The sequence below is a fragment of the Cherax quadricarinatus genome, chromosome 6 (assembly GCF_038502225.1).
Source record: "Cherax quadricarinatus isolate ZL_2023a chromosome 6, ASM3850222v1, whole genome shotgun sequence".
NCBI classification, from domain to species: domain Eukaryota; kingdom Metazoa; phylum Arthropoda; class Malacostraca; order Decapoda; family Parastacidae; genus Cherax; species Cherax quadricarinatus.
The window spans coordinates 69370691-69391881 of NC_091297.1; the positions used below are offsets into that span (position 1 = coordinate 69370691).

At 40.1% G+C, this 21191-nt stretch overlaps 2 protein-coding genes across 2 annotated transcripts in view; one reads left to right on the forward strand and one right to left on the reverse strand.

Annotated features, from left to right (window-relative positions):
• LOC128692970 (uncharacterized) overlaps window positions 1-21191 on the forward strand; it is a 164378-nt gene that overhangs the window by 35859 nt on the left and 107328 nt on the right. The window lies entirely within an intron of this gene.
• On the reverse strand, window positions 12506-20879 carry ArfGAP3 (ADP-ribosylation factor GTPase activating protein 3). Its single transcript, XM_053782582.2, has 4 exons — window positions 20721-20879; window positions 18677-18868; window positions 13717-13848; window positions 12506-12655 (listed from the first exon to the last, which is right to left on the reverse strand). The coding sequence occupies exons 1-4, from the start codon at window positions 20793-20795 to the stop codon at window positions 12521-12523; spliced, it is 534 nt and encodes a 177-aa protein (XP_053638557.1). The 5' UTR covers window positions 20796-20879; the 3' UTR covers window positions 12506-12520.

Sequence of the window (21191 nt, forward strand, 5' to 3'; positions counted from 1 at the left end):
GGATTAAGTTCGAAAACTCGGGGTTCCATTGTAATTTGAAATGTCTGTATTGCTGAACCGCCATTCTGTGTGTGTGCATGTGTACTCACCTATTTGTGGTTGCAGGGGTCGAGTCATAGCTCCTGGCCCCACCTCCTCGCTGATTGCTACTAGGTCCTCTCTCCCCCTGCTCCATGAGCTTTATCATACCTCGCCTTAAAACTATGTATGGTTCCCGCCTCCACTACGTCACTTTCTAGGCTATTCCACGGCCTGACTACTCTATGACTGAAGAAATACTTCCTAACATCCCTCTGATTCATCTCAGTCTTCAACTTCCAATTGTGACCTCTTGTGTCTGTGCCCCTTCTCTGGAACATCCCGTCTTTGTCCACCCTGTCTATTCCGTGCAGTATTTTATATGTCGTTATCACGTCTCCCCTGACCCTCCTGTCCTCCAGTGTCGTCAGGCCGATTTCCCTCAACCTTCCTTCGTAGGACAATCCCCTTAGCTCTGGGACTAGTCTTGTTGCAAACCTTTGCACTTTCTCTAATTTCTTGACGTGCTTGACCAGGTGTGGATTCCAAACTGGTGCTGCATACTCCAGTATGGGCCTGACGTAAATGGTATACAGAGTCTTGAATGAATCCTTACTGAGGTATCGGAACGCTATCCGTAGGTTTGCCAGACGCCCGTATGCTGCAGCAGTTATTTGATTGATGTGAGCCTCAGGAGATATGCTCGGTGTTATACTCATCCCCAGATCTTTTTCCTTGAGTGAGGTTTGGAATCTTTGGCCATCTAAACTATATTGTGTCTGCGGTCTTCTTTGCCCTTCCCCAATCTTCATGACTTTGCATTTGGCAGGGTTAGACTCAAGGAGCCAGTTGCTGGACCAGGCTTGTAGCCTGTCCAGGTCTCTTTGTAGTCCTGCCTGATCCTCATCCGATTTGATTCTTCTCATTAACTTCACATCATCTGCAAACAAGGACACTTCTGAATCTATCCCTTCCGTTATGTCATTCACATATACCAAGAACAGCACAGGTCCTAGGACTGACCCCTGTGGAACCCCGCTTGTCACAGGCGCCCACTCTGACACCTCGTCACGTACCATGACTCGTTGCTGCCTCCCTGTCAGGTATTCTCTGATTCATTGCAGTGCCTTTCCTGTTATGTGTGCCTGATCCTCTAGCTTTTGCAGTAACCTCTTGTGAGGAACTGTGTCGAAGGCCTTCTTGCAGTCCAAAAAAATGCAGTCGATCCACCCCTCTCTCTCTTGTCTTACTTCTGTCACCTTATCATAAAACTCCAGTAGGTTTGTGATACAGGATTTTCCTTCCCTGAAACCATGCTGGTTGTCAATTATACACCTGTTTCTTTCCAGGTGCTCCACCACTCTCCTCCTGATGATCTTCTCCATGACTTTGCATACTATACACATTAGTGATACAGGTCTGTAGTTTAGTGCCTCATGCCTGTCTCCCTTTTTAAAAATTGGGACTACATTTGCCATCATCCATACCTCAGGGAGTTGCCCAGTTTCAATTGACGTGTTGAAGATCTTTGTTAATGGCACACACAGTATCTCTGCTCCCTCTTTAAGGACCCACGGAGAGATGTTGTCTGGTCCCACCGCCTTTGAGGTGTCAAGTTCGCATAGCACCTTCACCTCCTCCTTGGTTATATGTACCTCATCCAGCACTTGCTGGTGTACCCCCGTTCTGATTTGCTGGAGTCCTACTGGTTTCCATTGTAAGCTCCTGACATACCTCTCGGTCATTTCTTGTGAAGTCCCCATCACCCTTCCTCAGTCTGATTACCTGGTCCTTGACTGTTGTTTTCCTCCTGATGTGGCTATACAACAGCTTTGGGTAAGACTTAACTTTCGATGCTATGTCATTTTCATATTGTCGCTGAGCCTCCCTTCTTATCTGTGCCTATTCCTTTCTGGCTCTTCGGCTAATCTCTTTATTTTCCTGAGTTCTCTGTCTTCTGTACCTTTTCCATTCTCTAGTACATCTAGTTTTTGCCTCCCTACACCTTTGGGTGAACCAAGGACTCGTTCTGTTCTTCCCATTATTTCTGTTTCCCTTCGGAACAAACCTTTCCTCTGCCTCCTTGCATTTTGTTGTCACATAGTCCATCATTTCTTGTACTGGTTTTCCTGTCAGTTCCCTCTCCCACTGAATGTCTTGCAGGAAGTTCCTCATGCCTGAGTAGTTCCCCCTTTTGTAGTTTGGTTTTTCCCACCCTATTCCTGCTACTCTCTCCACTTGGAGTTCAACTATGTAGTCAAAGCACAGAACCACATGATCACTAGCTCCCAGGGGCCTTTCATACATGATATCCTCGATGTCCGACCTACTCAAGGTGAATACAAGGTCCAGTCTTGCTGGTTCATCCTCTCCTCTCTCTCTCTCTCTCTGGTAGTGTGTCTAACATGTTGATGCATGAGGTTTTCCAGTACCACATCCATCATCTTGGCACTCCATGTTTCGGGACCCCCATGGGGCTCCAGGTTTTCCCAGTCAATCTCCTTGTGATTGAAGTCACCCATAACTAGTAACTTTGCTCCCCCCATGTGTGTTCTCCTGGCCACCTCGGCTAGTGTGTCGACCATTGCTCTGTTGCTCTCATCGTATTCTTCTCTTGGCCTCCTGCAGTTCTGTGGTGGGTTGTACATTACTGCAATTATCACCTTGTGTCCCTCAGACTGGATTGTTCCTACTAAGTAGTCCCTTTCACCCGTGCCATCCATTCTTTCCATTTTCTCAAAACCCCACTGGTTTTTAATGAGCAGTGCAACTCCTCCTCCCCCTCTCCTCCCTCTGTCTTTCCTGAGGATTTGATATCTGGTTGGAAAGATTGAATCTGTTATTATTCTGGTGAGTTTTGTTTCTGTGAGTGCTATTATGTCTGGGGATGTCTCCTTGATTCTTTCATGCCACTCCTCATACTTATTTGTTATTCCATCTGCATTTGTATACCACACCTTCAACTTCTTTTCTAAGACTGTGGTCTGGGAGGTATATTGGGGTTGGGGAAGTGGGAGACCTGATAAGGAACTATGGGTGGTTGCTGTGGGGGTGGAGTTTGTAATGCAGTGGGTGGGGGCATTAAATATGGTATGGGAATTTTGGTTTAGTGTTTGGTTGCACTGGGGTTGACCTGGTTGGGGGGCTTCTATAGGAAGTTGTGAGGGGAGGCTGTATTTGATCTTCTTCCTGGGTATGGGATCTCCTGTCTGTCTCCTCCATCCCCTCTCTTTCCTCCTTTCGCCTTTGCACGCATGCACACGCGCACACAGTAGGTAAGCATGTATACACACCACACACATGCTCCCCCACACACGTATGCTGCCTTACACACACGTGTATGCTCCTCCCTCACATAAGTACACTCCTCCCATGCACACGTGCGCTCCCCCACAACAAATGCATGCTTCCCCACAAGGCACGTATACTCCTCCACAATGCACGTACGCTCCCCACAACACACGTACGCCCCCCCACAATGCATGTATGCTCCCCCACAATGCACATACACTCCCCCACAATGCACGTACACTCTCCACAACGTACGTACACTCCCCTACAATGCATGTTCGCTCCCCACAATGCACGTACACTCCCCCACATGGCATTTATGCTCCCCCACAATGCATGTACACCTCCCACAATGAACGTATGCTCCCCAACAATGCACATATGCTCCCCTACAATGCATGTATGCTCCCTCACAACATAGGTACTCTCCCCACATACACCAACATTCCCCACACACACACATATGCTCCCCCACATGCATGTACATTCCCCACACACATGTACACTCCCTCACAGGCATGTACACTCCCCCACACGCATGAATGCTCCCCCACACGTATGCTCCCCACATATATGCTTCCCCACACTTATGTACGCCCCCAATACACACATGGTCCCCCACACACGTACAGTTCCGCCAGACAAGTGCGGTCCCCCCACACAAACACGGTCCCTACATACACATGCACGATCCCCCCCCCACACACACACACATACTCCCCCACATTGTGACGAATTAGGCAGTGTTTGTGGGATCATACCCGAGTCAGGTTAGTGGTCCCACATTTCAGCCATGAACCCAGCGTGAAGCTTGCCGCTCCACTTCAGGGGGTACTTCAATCAATGGGGTACTGACTTTATTCCTCACAGTAGGCAATGCAATTTGTGACAGGAACTGATATGGTAATCTATGCTTGTGGGGTACCACGTCTCCACATGGTTACACTTGAATGCATTCACAATACTCATGTGATAGGGGTGGGGGGTGGGGGTTATCTGAGAAATACCTCTGAGTCACACAACTGCCTGGTTCAGCTAGCAAGTCCCCTGCCTGTGGTGAACATATGGTGCATGTATGTAGTCACAATGCAAGGACCCAGAGGAAAAGGTGCCCTGTCTCATTCCTGCAATGTGACTAATCACTGTCATCTAAGCCTACCCTGTGTACACTCAAACTGGTGGGCGGAAGGTGGCTACGGCCTATTGTTTATGATAAGTATAACTACTGCCTTAAGCTAAGCAACTAGTATCTCTAACTTAAATATATATATACAGCCTCTCCTCATAGTAGTACAACCTCTCTGACCAGAATGCATACCTAAATAATGTATATTAGAGCTGATTTCTTCTATTCTGTTTATTACAATATACAGTATACTACTGTATAAACACTTAAAAATTTACCAGAAATGTAATAAATGGTGCAAAGGTGATACTGGTTGGCCATCACTAATCCGGCAATCAGTTATCCGGTTCCATCAGCAATCCGGCAATAATTTCGGCTAGCATAATTTCAAATTTCATCATTATATTGTCTCAAATTTCATCATTATACAGACTCAGAAATTGTGCAGATGGTTGTAAATCTCCAGCAGCAAGCCAGTGGAGGAGAAAGCAGTGAAGAAAATGAGGAAGATGTGACAAAAAGTCTCTCTATTGATAGGTTAAGTGTATTCTAACTTAACCACACTGTAATCTGGCAAACTCACTAATCCTGCACACTACAGGTCCCAATGATGCCAGATTAGTGATAGCCAACCTGTATTAACCCTTTCAGGGCCCAAGGCCAAAATCGGAAGGGGTGCCCCAGTGTCCAAGAAATTTAAAAAAAAAAAAAAAAAAAAAAAAAAAAAAAAAAAAAAAAAATTTTTCTTACAGAATTAAAGATAATATTTTTGTGAAGGTAATAAAACAAAAATTTCTGATCAGTACTTACCGAGACGCAGCAGCGAAAAGTTGACCCAAAATGACCGGGTGGCGGCAACATCAGTGACTTCCACAAAATCGCATTTTTTTATTTTACGTTTTTTATACTTTTTTTCTTTTCTTTTCAAATTTTTTTTCTTTTTCTAGTAACATTTGTGACCTGTGAGACCAATATAATGTATATTGTATAATTGTACACTCATTGTATTAACCACAATAACTGCACTAATTTGTTTATCATTATATTGCTTACAAAACTTGTTTACAAGTTTTTTGTAAACAAAATGATGAAAATATTAGTGTGGTTATTGTGTTGAATACAACGGTACCATATAGTACCATATGATACAATGGTGCCATAGGGTGCAATGGTACCACATAGTACAATTGTACATATGGTACTATGGTACAATATAGTACAATGGCACATGATACAATGGTACCATATGATAGAATAGGGTACAATGGCACCATTTGGTACAATGGTACCATATGATACAATGGTACCATATGGTGCAATGGTACCATATGGTATATGGTGCAATGGTACCATATGGTACATTGTACCATACAGTACAATGATACCATATGGTTCATTGTACCATGTGGTACTATATGGTACTGTTGTATTCAACACAATAAACACTAATATTTTCATCATTATTTTGTTTACAATAATTGTTTACAACAAAAATATGCAAAAATGTTGTATATTAGTAATGTTCTATTATATATTTACAAATACACAGGAACTCGACATGTTCCTTGAGGTGGATGACAAAGTGCTTTGTCTTGGAAACTGCGGAGTCAGTAGCTAGCTTGCGTCGTCACTCACTCAGTCTTGGCTGGCGTCTCCTGCCACCAACACCTATTGACCACATGGTATCATATGTTACAGGGTACCATATGGTACATTGTACTATATGGTATAGGGTACCATGCAGTACAGGATAACATATGGTGCAGGGTACCATATGGTACAGGGTACCATATGGTATAGGGTACCATATGGTATAGGGTACCATATGGTATAGGAATGGAGGAAAGTGTTTTTTATAATTTGTAAATGAAAGAAATGTTGTACTGTGACAGGAACAATACACAACCTGCTCTTGGGAGACTGAAACTTACGAAGACATTTTGGTCCGACTGGGACTTAACTAATCATACAGAGTTTATCTCTTAAGTGTAAGTTATTTGTGTATTATAACTTCTACAAATGTGATGGGAGGTAGAAATATCAACACTGGGATCTGGTGAAGTAAGAACAAGTTGTAAACAAGTGTTTTCAGTCTTGGAAAAAAACTTCATGTAATGGAAAATAGGGGATTGTTAGCTATGTAACTGGATAAAGTTTTTCATCTGGATAGAATGACTCTTGCATTATTCTATTTTTAATATATTCTCACCACCTATATAGCCTGAAATATTCAAACAAAATAGTCTTCTTGCTAGACTACACCCTTATTAACCCTTTCAGGGTCCGTGCCATATGGTACAGGGCACCATATGGCACAGGGTACCATATGGCACAGGGTATCATACAGTACAGGACACCATATGGTATAGATACAGGGATCCCTATGGAATTAAGTCACCCTGACTTTTTTGGGTTATCCTAGGATTTTATACATATGGTGCTATGTATGATAATCTATGTAATTGTATTTCTGTACACCTGAATAAACTTACTCAAGCACGTGTGGCATCATAAGTAAGTTTATTTAGGTATACACAAATAAAGTTACATAGAATATCATACAGGTCCTCCATCACAAATCCAGCATCACTGGGACCTGTAGTGTGCCGGATTACTGAGTTTGCCGGATTACAGAGTGGTTAGGTTAGAATACACTTAATAAAATTAACCAACTTGACTTGCACAAAGTTCATTGAACATCGGCAAAAATCGAACATTTCCGCTAATTTGAGCTCAATTTCAAGGTACTTTTCAACATGATAGCAATCAAAATCATGTCTATTTCTGTAATATATCTTCCATTCTATCAAATGAGTCCAAAAAAAATAAGAATACAACCATAAAAAACCATACGAAAATATACTGCAAAGAGGCGCCTAATGGCTGAGAAGTGAACTCCCTTATTTATTGTCCGTCTTTTTTATTTTTGTTGTACGTTAAGAAGCATCTTTCCATCATACATTGACCAAGTTTCAATGAGATAGCCCAACAAACAACCGAGAAAAAAAATATTTACCAAAAATCATACATGGCAAGCCCAAGCCAGGTACTGGAAATAAGTCACTTTGTCTGACTTTTCTGGGTTATCCCAGGTTCTCTACACATACACTGCTATGTATGATAATCTATGTAACTGTATTTGTGTATACCTTAATACATTTATTTACTTCTAGTCTGTCAACTGAGTACAAGAAATTGCCCATTCACTTATTTCAACTACCCAATGAAGTGGTCAGAAATTGGCAGTTTGGCAGATTTCACACAAATTTCAACAGATGCCAATTTCAAAATAGGGTCTAGAATAAACAATGCAGACATTCTCGACACTAAAATAACATTTTCTCTGTTCATTAGTCATGGCTCCAGGCCCTTTCTTATATTACTCTTGCTTACCATTTGGAATTTTTATTCACAAAAAAGTAGAAGATTTACTGTTATGCAGACTACTGCATTATTGTAATAATTGTATAAATAATGTCAACCCATTCTTGACTGCATATTGGAATTTGGACTGGCAGGCGGACAGGTATTGGACGGTGATGTCATTTGTTTACTCTTGAGATTCGCTAAAGAATAGAACATTTTCGCTACTGTGAGCGCAATTTCAAGGTACTTTTCGTCATGAAAGCAATCAAAATCATATCTATTTCTGTAATATATCTTTCATTCTATCAAATGAAACCGAAAAAATGAGAATATAACCATAAAACCATACAAAAAATATACCGCTAAGCAGCCGCTAATGGCTGAGAAGTGAACTCCGCTATTTATGGTCTGATTTCTTTCATTTTTGGTATACGTGAAGAAGCATCTTTCCATCATACACTGCCCAAGTTTGAATAAGATAACCCAACAAACAACTGAGAAAATAATAATAATATAATAATATAATAATAATAATAATAATAAAAATCTTTATTTACTACACATACAAGGTATACAGGCCTAGCTGACATCAGTGACATACTACTGTATAGAAAGCCGCTTGTTATGCTGAGTATTTCAAGAAAATTAGGTCAGTGTCCCAGGATAACACCCACACTAGTCGACTAACACCTAGGTACCCATTTACTGATGGGTAAACATAGACAACAGGTGTAAAGAAACACACCTAATGCTTCTACCCTGGCTGGGAATCGAATATTTACCAAAAATCACATATGGCTAACCCAAGCCAGGTACTAAAAATAAGCCACGTTGACTTTTTTGGGTTATCCTAGGTTCTCTACACATATGCTGCTGTGTGTGATAATCTATATAGAGAAAATAACTTTTTTGTTTCAGGTTTATGGTGGAGTACGAGTGTATATCACAGTTAGCCCTGTGCTACACTCCGTTTTCTCTAATATAAGCCACCAAGACAGGGATAGGAGAATGGTATTTGTATATCATATCCTCTTCATAACTGTCGAACTGCTCGGTGTTATGCCAATTATTTATTCTGGAGTATTTAACATGTTTTATGTTATTTATATTGTTTATTATGTCTTATTAGATCAATTGTGATAGGCAAATAAGCTGTAGTGTTGATATTAGCGTAATAATAAAGCATATTCTCCTGCTTCATGAGACTGAGCTCATGGCAACTGACAATGGCTTCAAAGCCACCTTATCTTTAATGGATAATGTACTGTGTAGGTGCTTTACACAATGAGAAGCATTTCTTTTATTCATTGCAACCATGGCTAGGGCTAAAAGTAAGCAGGTTAAAACAATAAATGGAGAAAAAGAAATTGGAATGACTTATGCAGCAAGTAGCGCCACCAAACAGTACCAGCAGGTTGGTGTGGTGACCCTGGAAATTTGAAATTATGCTAGCCAAAATTAGTGCCGAATAACTGAAGGAACCAAATAACTGATTGCCGGATTTGTGATGGTGGACCTGTACAAATGAGTATTTCAAATAAGAAGCATTAAAGTTGTACAAATTTGTAGCATAACAATGTATAATATAATCGAATCAGATCGAGTAAAATCAATGATTTGCAGTGCAGAAACAGGTCATATGGTCATTAGATGAGTTACTGTGCATTCAAGAGAATGGAGTATTCTATTAGGTAATGTAATTAAAAAAAACATAGTTTGATAGGGTCACAGGTTATACGTTTATGAGATTCAGTTATTCAGTAATTATTTAGTTGTGGTTGAGTAAGTGGTTTTTAAGAAGAGTCTTGAATTGATAAACAGACAGTATTTCACAGGTAATGAATTCCAGATTTTTGGGCCTTTTATGTGAATTGAGGTTTTACATAGTGTGAGATGGACACGAGGAACATCAAAGAGTGATCTGTGTCTTGTGTTATGGTCATGTGTTGAGGTTGGTAAGAAGCTTGAGGGGAGGGTTTATACCCAAGTTTAGTGTTATATGTATGTAGTAGGCACAATAATAAGTATGGAAGTTTTGTACGGTGAGTAAGTTTAGGGTTTTGAATATTGGTGGAGTATGCTGCCTGGAGTGGGAATTTGTTATCATTCTGACTGCAGCTTTTTGTTGGGTATTTAATGGTCTGAGATGATTTATTGTTGTTGAGCCCCATGCACAAATTCCATAGGTGAGATAGGGGTAAATGAGTGAGTGATATAGGGCCAGGAGGGCTAACTGTGGAACATAGTACCGTATCTTCGATAGTATGCCTACGGTCTTGGAAATTTTCTTGGAAATTTGTTGTACATGTGATTGAAATTTGAGTCTATTATCAAGGTGGATTCCTAAGAATTTTCCCTCTGTGAGCTTTGTGATAGGTGATCCATTTATCATTATGTTAAGAGGGACATCTGTAGCTCTGTTCCCAAACTGAATGTAGTAGATTTTGTCAATATTGAGAGTAAGTGTGTTAATCATCATCCAGGTAGATATTTTCTGTAATTTGGTATTTACAGTATTGGCTAGTATGACTGGGCTTGGGTGAGAGAAGACGTATGTAGTGTCATCTGCAAATAGTGTGGGTTTGAGTAGTTGCGACACATTTGGTAGGTCGTTTTTGTAAATGAGAAAGAGAAGAGGGCCAAGGACACTTTCCTGTGGGACACCAACTGTAATTGGCTGTGTGAAGAGCTTGCTCCATTTGTGTGCACACAGTGGCTTCTGTTGCTAAGGTATGACTTTGGGTAGTTGAGGGAGTGCCCTCTTATACCATAGTATGATAATTTTATGTGCAGCAAATGATGGTCAACTGTATCAAAAGCTTTACGTAAATCAATGAAGATCCCCAATGGGACTTCTTTTTTCTCGAGTGCAGTGTATATTTGTGTAAATGTGTATAATAGCATCATTCGTATTTTTATTAGGCCTGAACCCAAACTGACAGGGCTTGAGCATGTTGTGGGAGATGAGGTAGGAATAGATTCGCTTACGAATTAGTTTTTCTAAGATTTTAGAGAGGGTGTAAGTTGGATATTGGCCTATAGTTATTCAAGTCTGCTTGATCTCCTTTATGTATCGGGGTGACCCTCGCTATTTTGAGAAATGTAGGGAAGGTAGAGGATTCAATGGATTTGTTGAAGTGTGTTACAATGATTGGTGACAGCACTTATGATTGTACATAAAGGGTGCCAAGGTATTTAAATCTCCCGTCTTGTTCTTTAGTGTGTTGATAATAAATGAGACTTCTGTTGGGTTGGTCGGAGCGAGGAATAGTGTTCGGGTAGGTGCCAGTAAGGTAGTCATTGGGTGGGGTATTTGAGCTTGGAATTTTGCCTGCAAGGTTTTTTCCTATGGTGAAGAAAACATTGAGTGTTTGCTGTTTCAGTAATAATATATAATAATAATAATAATGTACTACATAATAATTATAATAGACAGCTTCAAAAGGCTGTCACTAGATGGCAGTGTTTGTCACAACAAAGAGGGAGCAGTTGTGGCCTCCTCCACCTGTTACAGAATGACATTTTATTCATTCTGGAGTATATATCAGATTTCTATGTTATTTATATTGTTATGTCATATTAGATGAACTCTGATAGATAAATAAGCCATATAGATGATATTAGTGAAATTATTCAAGAAGTATTTTGTCCGGTCTCCAGACAAACTGTCGTCCACCGCCGACAACGCCCATACCACTACATGAATTACGTATTTTATTCATTTTAGAGTATATATCAGGTTTCTATGTTATTTATACTGTTATGTCATATTAGATCAAGTGAGATAGATAAATAAGCCGTAAAGTTGATATTAGCGAAATTATTGAAGTACAGAACTCCACTGGAACGGATTAATTGCATTTCAGTTTATTTAATTGAGAAAAATTGATTCTGCAAATGAGCAAATCCAGTTGTGAGCAAGGTCATGGAACGGATTAAACTCACAAGTAGAGGTTCCACTGTACATTCCTCCATACACACACACATGCTCCCTCACCCATGTACATGCCCCCACACATGTACTCTCCCCTACACACACGTATGCTCCCCACACACACGTATGCTCCCCACACACACGTATGTTCCCACACACACGCATGCTCCCCCCACACACACGTATGCTCCCCCACACACACGTATGCTCCCCCACACACACGTATGCTCCTCCACACAAACGTACACTCCCCCCACACATGCTCCCCATGCACACACATGTATACTCTCCTCACACACATGCATGCCCCCTACACACACACACACACATATGCATACTTCTACACACATGCATGCCACATGCACCATACACAAACATGCCACATGCACAACACACACACACACACTCATGCCTTGCACACATACATGCACCCACATGCAAACATACCACACATACACCAAACACAAACACACAGTAGTATCTTTTTATGAATTATAGCAAAGGAAATTAAGCACAATTCTGTAATATTGTTAAGAACCCAAAATACTGTAACTTTCCTGCTCCCATTATGGATGTTTTGTTACATCTGAATTTGTGTGCTCACCATAGCCATCTGTATTTTCACGTTACTACAACCAGCATACATCACCTTGTAGATTTTGGTATTATTTACGTGCAGTAAGGATGAATAGACAGGTTACAGCAAACTGCTGTAGTCTCCAACAGTATGATTCATAAAATACAGTTTCAAACCAAAGCAAAGACTGTGCCACACTCAAACACCATTAACTATTCCCCTCTCTCACCACTATAGACTTTGGCTGAGTGGTTGATTGTGATGCTGATAAACTTGCAGGAGACCATGCGACCAGGCCTACTGTGCTAGCCAGTCTATGGGTTTGCTGAGGGTCTAACTCCATCTTGGTGGGAAAAATAAACATTCACAACGACAGCTAATTTCAAGAAAATAGTTTATGGAATGTTAAAAGCTTCTGCATTCATGCTGGTAGTAAATTAAGTAAAATAGAAACAAATCTTAAAAGAACAGTATTCAAAAGCACATTAACTACTGTACTCTTTTTGTACCTTACAATAATACTCATTCTGAAAACTTCAATACCTTATTATACAAAAGTTCTAGTGACTTGAAGTAAAGTGGATTTAGATGGGGGTCACTATAGCTGTCCCTCACTTAGTCTTTATTTTAAACAATTTTAAAACAAAGTTCTGAACATAACCTTACTAGAGAAATAAAAAAATACAGTACTACAAATCCTATACAGTACTGTATTACAAATTGCATTCACACAAGAGCAGTACTTGGTTTGGGGATAATTTTCATATTACTCAGACCCTGTACTTATTATGGTTTCTTATTTTAATTAACCTTTATCCCCTCTTCCTATATACATCTTATTTTTCATTTGCCAAAAAATATTAATATGCACCATTTTTTTTTTAAACTTGATAAAGCAACCATTATTTTTTACACGTTTGTAAATATATTATCTTAATAGCATTTAAAGCAAGTATTCCACTTGCATGAAAGCCAGAAGAAATTGTTACCACCTACTGTATATATTCTACAGGTGCTCTATGCTGTCGAGATAATAGAGCAAAAGATGTCAGGTAAAGCCTCTGCCAAAAAAAAGATTGTTCTGAGTGAAAATTATTAGTACATTTTACATTTTTATCGTTAGCGTTTTTTTTAATTCAAATTATTTTTAGTACTCTATATTACCTGCTCATTATTATCCATGAATAGTTATATCCTTGTCAATTTCACATTAGATACTGGTATTAGTGTTATAACATGCCACTAATAGGAACAATCAAGAAATCATATTGACACCAATGATAAAGAAACTTTTTTTAAGGTTTCAAAATATTTTTTCCAACTATCAAACATATCACTCCCCAAACCAAGTTTGCATAATTTAGTTTGCATGCCCAAAAATACGTTACAAGATGGTAATCCTACCCGAGTCCCATGAATCCTCATAGCTTGCTGTGCTATTTGTGACAGCTTTTCACGGTACAGTTGTGCTGCCCGTGAATTATATTTCTGCTGGGCATCTGTGGTTGTGCAGTTATGCTGACGGAAGAAAGTTCTCTGCAACGATGCAAAACATAGGATTAAACTTCAAAAGCTAAAAAACAAGCTTCAAAATGAAAAACTTCATAATTAACCCTTTGACTGTTTACGACGTATAAATACGTCTTACGAGCCAATGTTTCTGACGTATTTATATGCACAAATTCTAGAGGCTTCAAATCAAGCGGGAAAGGCCTGGTAGGCCTACATGAGGGAGAATGGGTCTCAGTGGTCGGTGTGCACCCTGTGAAAAAAATCTGGGACCCAGCGGTGCATTGTGGGAACGCCATCTTGTTAGTCCATTTCCACCATGCCTCTCGGTAAGAAGTTCCTCACTCCTCGGCGGACTGGAGGTCTTTTGTTCCCAAGTGATAGCTCTAACAGCAATGAAAATGTCAGTGACAGTGAATTCCAGGGTTTTGAAGTGAGTGTTACCGGAAAAAGTGCCCAGGATAACGTAATTAGTGATGAAAACCCAGATGACCCACAACCTTCCACCTCTGGTGCTGGGCCGGCTTGTTCACGTTCACGTTCGCCTGTACCAGGACGAAAGAGGAAACTATTTGGTCGTGTACAACACCCAGATGTTAGTAGTGAATGTGATAGTGATAGTGATTTCAAGGTCATTGAAAGCAGTTCTAGTGACAGTGAGGATGAATATTCCCCAGTGAAACGGCAGTATGTACGACGTAGCATGTGGTCTGGTAGTGTTTCATATGTTGTTCCAAGGGGAAGGAGAAACTCTGGGAGCACATCCTGTGGCCCTACACCATGACCTGATAGTGAAGATGACGATATTGTAACGATGGGTATGAATGATGTGAGTGAGGGAGGAGGCAGTGGTGGTGATAGTGAGGGTGGCATGGCCCATGTGGCACCATCAGAGGGCCACGCTACTACCCACACTGCTGACTCTGCACAACAACCAGCCTCACCCGACCCCACACTCCCACAACCTGCACAACCACAACCTGCACAACCACGGTACAATATCCAGACCCCACCAGCAGACCGCATCTGGGATTGGCAGGACGGTGACGAGTTTGTTCCCAGTCCCCATGACTTTGATGAAACACAAAGTGGAATAAAGCCATCATGTCCACTTGGGAACAATGCCAGTGAACTGGACTGCTTTGAGTTATTCTTCGATGAACCCCTGATGGACATCATTGTCAGGGAAACAAACACATACTGTGATTACACCATGGCAAATACAATTCTCTCACCAAAATCACGGCTACACAAGTGGAAGGAGACAACTGTGGCAGAGATGTACCTGTTTTTTGCCACAATAATGCTTATGCCACATGTGTATAAGCACACTGTCACCACATACTGGACAACAGAACGCCTGATTTCAACTCCAGGTTTTAGTGACATTATAGGTGTCAATCGTTTCCTGATACTGTTACGTATGTTACACTTTTCAGACAAAACCAGGCCTGACAGAAGCGACAGGTTATATAAGATAAGAAATGTGTTTATGTACCCGAAACAAAAGTGCTGCATGTATTTTTATCCCTTCAGGAAGCTTGTTATTGATGAGTCCTTGATTTTATTCAAAGGAAGACTCTCATTCAAGCAATATATACCAAGCAAGAGGAAACGCTTTGGTATAAAGCTATTTGTACTGTGTGATTGCAGAAGTGGTCTAGTTTTGGATATCACTGTGTACACTGGCAGTAATACTTTGAGAGATACCATGAAGTTATTGGGTATCTCTGGTGATGTGGTTCGAACAATGATGGAACCATATCTTGGTAAGGGGCATATGTTATTTACTGATAACTGGTACACAAGCCCCTTACTCAGTGATTTCTTGCGAGTGAACTTGACAGACGTGTGTGGCACAGTGCGTCGTAATCGTAAACATATGCCAAGGTTCGACGCTGGCACTCGCAGAGGTGAGGTGCAAGCCTTTGCTGCCAATGACATCATGGCATTTCGGTGGCATGACAAACATGATGTCACATTGTTGACATCAGTTCACCGAAACGAAATGGTACACAGTGGCACGCACAACAGAGAGACCAATGAACCCATTCTAAAGCCTGCAGCTGTCATGGACTACAACCTCAATATGCGCTTAGTGGACAAATGTGACATGCAGATTGGGTTTGCAGACTGTGTACGCAAGAGTTATAAGTGGTATATAAAACTTTTTTTCCATCTTGTTGATATCTCTATGCTAAATGCTTATAACATATGCAAGTTGAAGACCAACAAAACACCAAAATATGGTGAATTTTGCTTGTCAGTAATCAGACAAATAATTGCAAAGTACCAAGGAGCAACACCTACAATAGACCAGCGCCCACGAAATTACCAACACACGTCATCTCGTTTCAGGCCTGGCGATCACTACCCCATGCAACTGCCTCCTACTACTGCCAAGAAAAATGCTCAGAAGAGGTGTTATGTATGTACACATACCACAATACGCCCACAAACACGCAGAGACACTCGTTTTATGTGTGAGGATTGTCATGTGCCCCTCTGCATATACCCATGTTTCAAAGAGTTCCACAAGCTGCAGTAGTTCTAGGTACGTGTTTAGTGACTGTACATATGTATATATATTATGGAACAATAGTAATAAACATTGTTTTGTATTGTTTGTTTGTGTAAACAAAGTGTATACACAAACTAATAGTGATAAAGTTTGTTCTGTTATTGTGTTGTAAACAATGAGTGTATATTTGAACAATGCACCTTACATTGGTCTCACAGGCCACATAAGTTACCTGGAACAGAAAAATATTGAATAATGCAAGAAACCTTTGAATTAGAGTAAATAAAAGAATACTGGGTGGGTGGCAGTCGCCAGTGTTGCCATACGCACGTCATTTTCTGCAAACTTTGTGGCTCTATATCTCTGTAAGTACTAATGGCAAAAAAAAATTTTTTAGGCTTAAAACACTCAGAAAAATATTCCTAACATTTTCATAAGAAAAAATAATTTTTTTTTTTTTAATATTTGGCGACATAGAATGACAGTTTCAGAGAGGGGCCTGAAACAGTCAAAGGGTTAATAACAACCTACCAAATATTTCAATTTATGTATGGTAAAACTGTCTATTTATGGCATTTTCTAATCTGCTAACATCTTCCATCCCAACCTAAGGGAAACAGAGCTTACTTTCACTATCACTGTTACAGAATGCTTTATCTACCCTCCGGGTCCCCAACAAATACATCATGCATATCCTTGCTTTCTTAAGTTGTAATTTTCTGTCCTCCTTATTAGTTACTAAACAACAATCATCCTGCAATTAAAGAAGAGGGTAATATGCTTTCTAAACCTGTTTCTTTATCATTCTCCCTCTTTAGCTCCATCCCTTATGTCCACTAATTTCCATTAGTTACCATCAGTTTAGTCCCTTATTCTTTTAACCATTTCAGGGTCGAGAGGGCCTCTCCTAAACTTGTTCTCAGGGTAGAAAATTTTTGGGAAAAAGAAATAATTTTTTTCTTACGAAATGATAGAGAAGCTTTACCTGATCATAATGACACCAAAAGTAGGAAATTTGATGGAAAACTTATGGAATTATGCTCTCACGAAGTTAGCGGTCTTGATGATGATTACATATCGGAGATTTTGCCCACTTTGAGCCCTATTTTCAGCCAATTTCAGTGTACTAGTTGACAAAAATCATAACTATTTTGCTAGAACTCTATTTTTTCTATTGAATGAGTACAAGAAACCACCCATTTACCGATTTCATGTATCCAATAAAGTGGTCAGAAATTGGCAATTTTGCCAATTTCACACAAATTTCAGAAGATGCCTATTTCCAAATAGGGTCCAGAATAAACAAGAAAGACATTCCTGGCACTAAAATAACATTTTCTCTGTTCATCAGTCATGTCCCCATGCCCCTCTTACATTCTTTTGCTTTCCATTTGGAATTTTTATTCTCACAAAAAATTAGAAGATTTACTATTATGCAAACTACTGCATTAGTGTAGAAATGGTATAAATAATATCAGTGCATTTGTGAAAGAATATTAGATTCACCAGTTGACGAGTATTGGACGCCTGGCCTGATTTGTTTATTTTTGAAATTTGGTCAAAATCGAAAATTTCTGCTACTTGGAGCTCAATTTCAAGGTACTTTTCATTATGATACCAATCAAAATCATCTCAATTTCTGTAATATGTCTTCCAATCTATAAAATGGGACCAGGAAAGTTAGAATACAACCATAAATACCGTATGAAAATAAAGTGCAAAGTCGCCGTTTTAAACTAAAAATATGGTCGGAGTCTTTTTTTTTCTCATTATGCACTGTGTGCTGCAGGATTTTTTTTATACTGTGCACACTGACCACACAGACCCATTCTTTCATATGTAGGCCTACCAGCTTTCTCTCATCAGATTTGAAGGCGCTAGAATTTAGGCGCTCTAGTACGTCAATATCCTTGGTGCATAAGCCGTACTAGTACGTCAGAAGCCCTGAAAGGGTTAAATGATTTTCCAGTTTTCAGTCTTCTCTGAGAAGCTGTAACTCTTACTTCACACCTTATAGTTCCAATTTAAGTCAAGGTATTGTACTTCATGGTACCATAAGTAAGATATGGTAGGCAAGCTATATATGAAATACAGTTCTTCACAAACATCTGCTTATTAAATATTTAATTTAAAATCTATTACTTGTATTTATCATATAGTATTGTGTATGGACTTTGAGGATGAGGATGAGGATGGGGATGGGAGTGGGGGTTAAAAGAAGAGGACTTTTGCTATCTGCCATGATCAGGAACAAACATTTGTGGACAAGAGAAGTTCCACTATATTTGTTGCCTATAGAAATTAATGTAAATGATTTCTTATGACAAATCTTACAGCATTAGTGTTTCCTCCAAGTTGCATATTACGAAGCTGTAACCACGTCCAGTTTGTGTCCAGCTGGGTTGACCTTACAAATGTCAAGTGAACTCCCAAGCTACGATGGACAGCTGAGCAGTCGATGCAGATGAACACTCCATATGTCACCGAGGCCCAAGTGGGATTCTTGGCATTGCAATCGAAGCATGCCTGTAGATATTTAATGCAAAACATTAGACAATTATTAAAAAATTACATTTGGCACATTCTGATGACAGCTTTGCATATTTGCAATATGCATATTCTTTTTATTTTTAACACACCAACCATATCCTGCCAAGAAAGGGAGAGAAAAAATGTTCGTCAATAGCTATTTTGCCATAAGTGCACAGATATCACAGTTTAAACAACCCTACAAACTGCAACAACCCCACATCTCCCTCAGAGTGCCGCCACTGTTCTTCCCACCTCCAGGACTCAAGTCTGGCTAACCAGTTTCCCTGAATCCCTATATAAATATTACATTGTTCAAACTCCAACAGCATGTTAAGTCATATGAACTACAATGTACTTTGATATACTCTTCAAGAGTTTTTAGAGTTTTCCTACTCGTGCAACCTGACCATGGGCTACGCTGCACATTAATACCCTCCCCCACTCCCATGATTAAAAAGTGAGACCCCTGAAAGAACCAAAAGTAGCTCTCGGTGGCCCGGTGGTCTGGTGGCTAAAACTCCCGCTTCACACACGGAGGGCCCGGGTTCGATTCCCGGCGGGTGGAAATTCCGACACGTTTCCTTACACCTATTGTCCTGTTCATCTAGCAGCAAATAGGTACCTGGGTGTTAGTCGACTGGTGTGGGTCGCATCCTGGGGGACAAGATTAAGGACCCCAATGGAAATAAGTTAGACAGTCCTCGATGACGCACTGACTTTCTTGGGTTATCCTGGGTGGCTAACCCTCCGGGGTTAAAAATCCGAACGAAATCTTATCTTATCTCCCCACATATCAAAATGTGCAGTACTGTACAGAAAAATCACCTAACCTGGAAGGGTGAATTGTTTACACTGACTGCAAGGTGTAATCTTGCCCTTGCCTTAAGATATGATTTTGTTTGGATTTTTAACCCCAGAGGATAACCCAAGAAAATCAGTGCGTCATCGAGGACTGTCAGTCTTATTCCCACTGGGGTCCTCAATCTTGTCCCCCAGGATGCAACCCACACCAGTCCACTAACACCCAGGTACCTACATGTTAGATGAACAGGACAACAGGTGTAAGGAAATGCGTCGAATGTTTCCACCCTGCTGGGGGATCGAACCCAGACCCTCAGTGTGTGAAGCTAGAGCTTTGCCAGCCAGGCCACCTTTAATTTACAGTTCCTTAATGAAATGAGAAATCACGAATGTGCTTAGAAGTTTATTATTTTATCACAATGGTTGTTCTGCACATTGTAACGTATGTGTAAATTAACGAGGATAACCTAAAAAAAATGTAACATGTTTAAATTAACGAGGATAACGTAAAAAAATGTAACATGTTTAAATTAACGAGGATAACGTAAAAAAAATGTAACATGTTTAAATTAAAGTGTCATAAAGTGAGAGTGATGGTTGTGGTGGGCTGCCAACATTAACACACCAGCTGTTACTGGGTTTCATAACTATCTAACAAACTTCATCAAGTTTCGCCTGGCAATTCAAGCTTCGCGTAATTAATGTTAATTCAGAATACAATTAATAAATCGTTTTAAAAGTAATAAGATTTTTCCTAGAAATATAATAAAAGTTATCCATTTCAAATAGTAAATATTGAAGCCGGATTAACGTCCTCTTTAGTTTTGTATCTTAACTTATAAAAATTCATGGCCATACACAAGGTGGCCGACAATAATTGTTTTTTATTTAACGAAAACATCAACATATATAAATTTGTCGTTGTCTGGAAACATCGGGAGTTTTACAGTGGAGGAAGACGTCACCATTACTGGAGGAAGGAGACAAGCTCACTGTCCAGGCTACAACACTGACATCACTCCTCGTCCTGTCTGAAAAAACTTACTTTATTGGTGGGTATTGCACGGAGTCGCTTAAACACGGCCTCAATGTCACTCTTGGAGGGACCATCCTCTGCCATCTTGGTTGGCAACTGACGTGTGTTTGTTTACGTCATCTGGTGTAACTTCCACCACCCGCCGCCAGGTGTCTCCACCACACACACCTACATTCATTACCTCACAAATCAACATTTTTTTTTTAATTCGTGACCTTTTTTTGCGTGATTGTGTTCACGTCTGCATAAATAACTCATTTCGACTGTAACCACATATAAATATGGAAATATTTCATTGCCACTGTAACTTGCTACGGTAACACTCGGGCACAGTTCCTGGACCCATTGTGTGCATCTATTTTCACTACCTTCCTCTGGATGAATCTGAGGTGCATAATAAATTTAATTAATAAAATTACTATTCTCAGTGTATCCTTTAAAACATTTGAACCACATTGCGTAATAATTTACATACACACG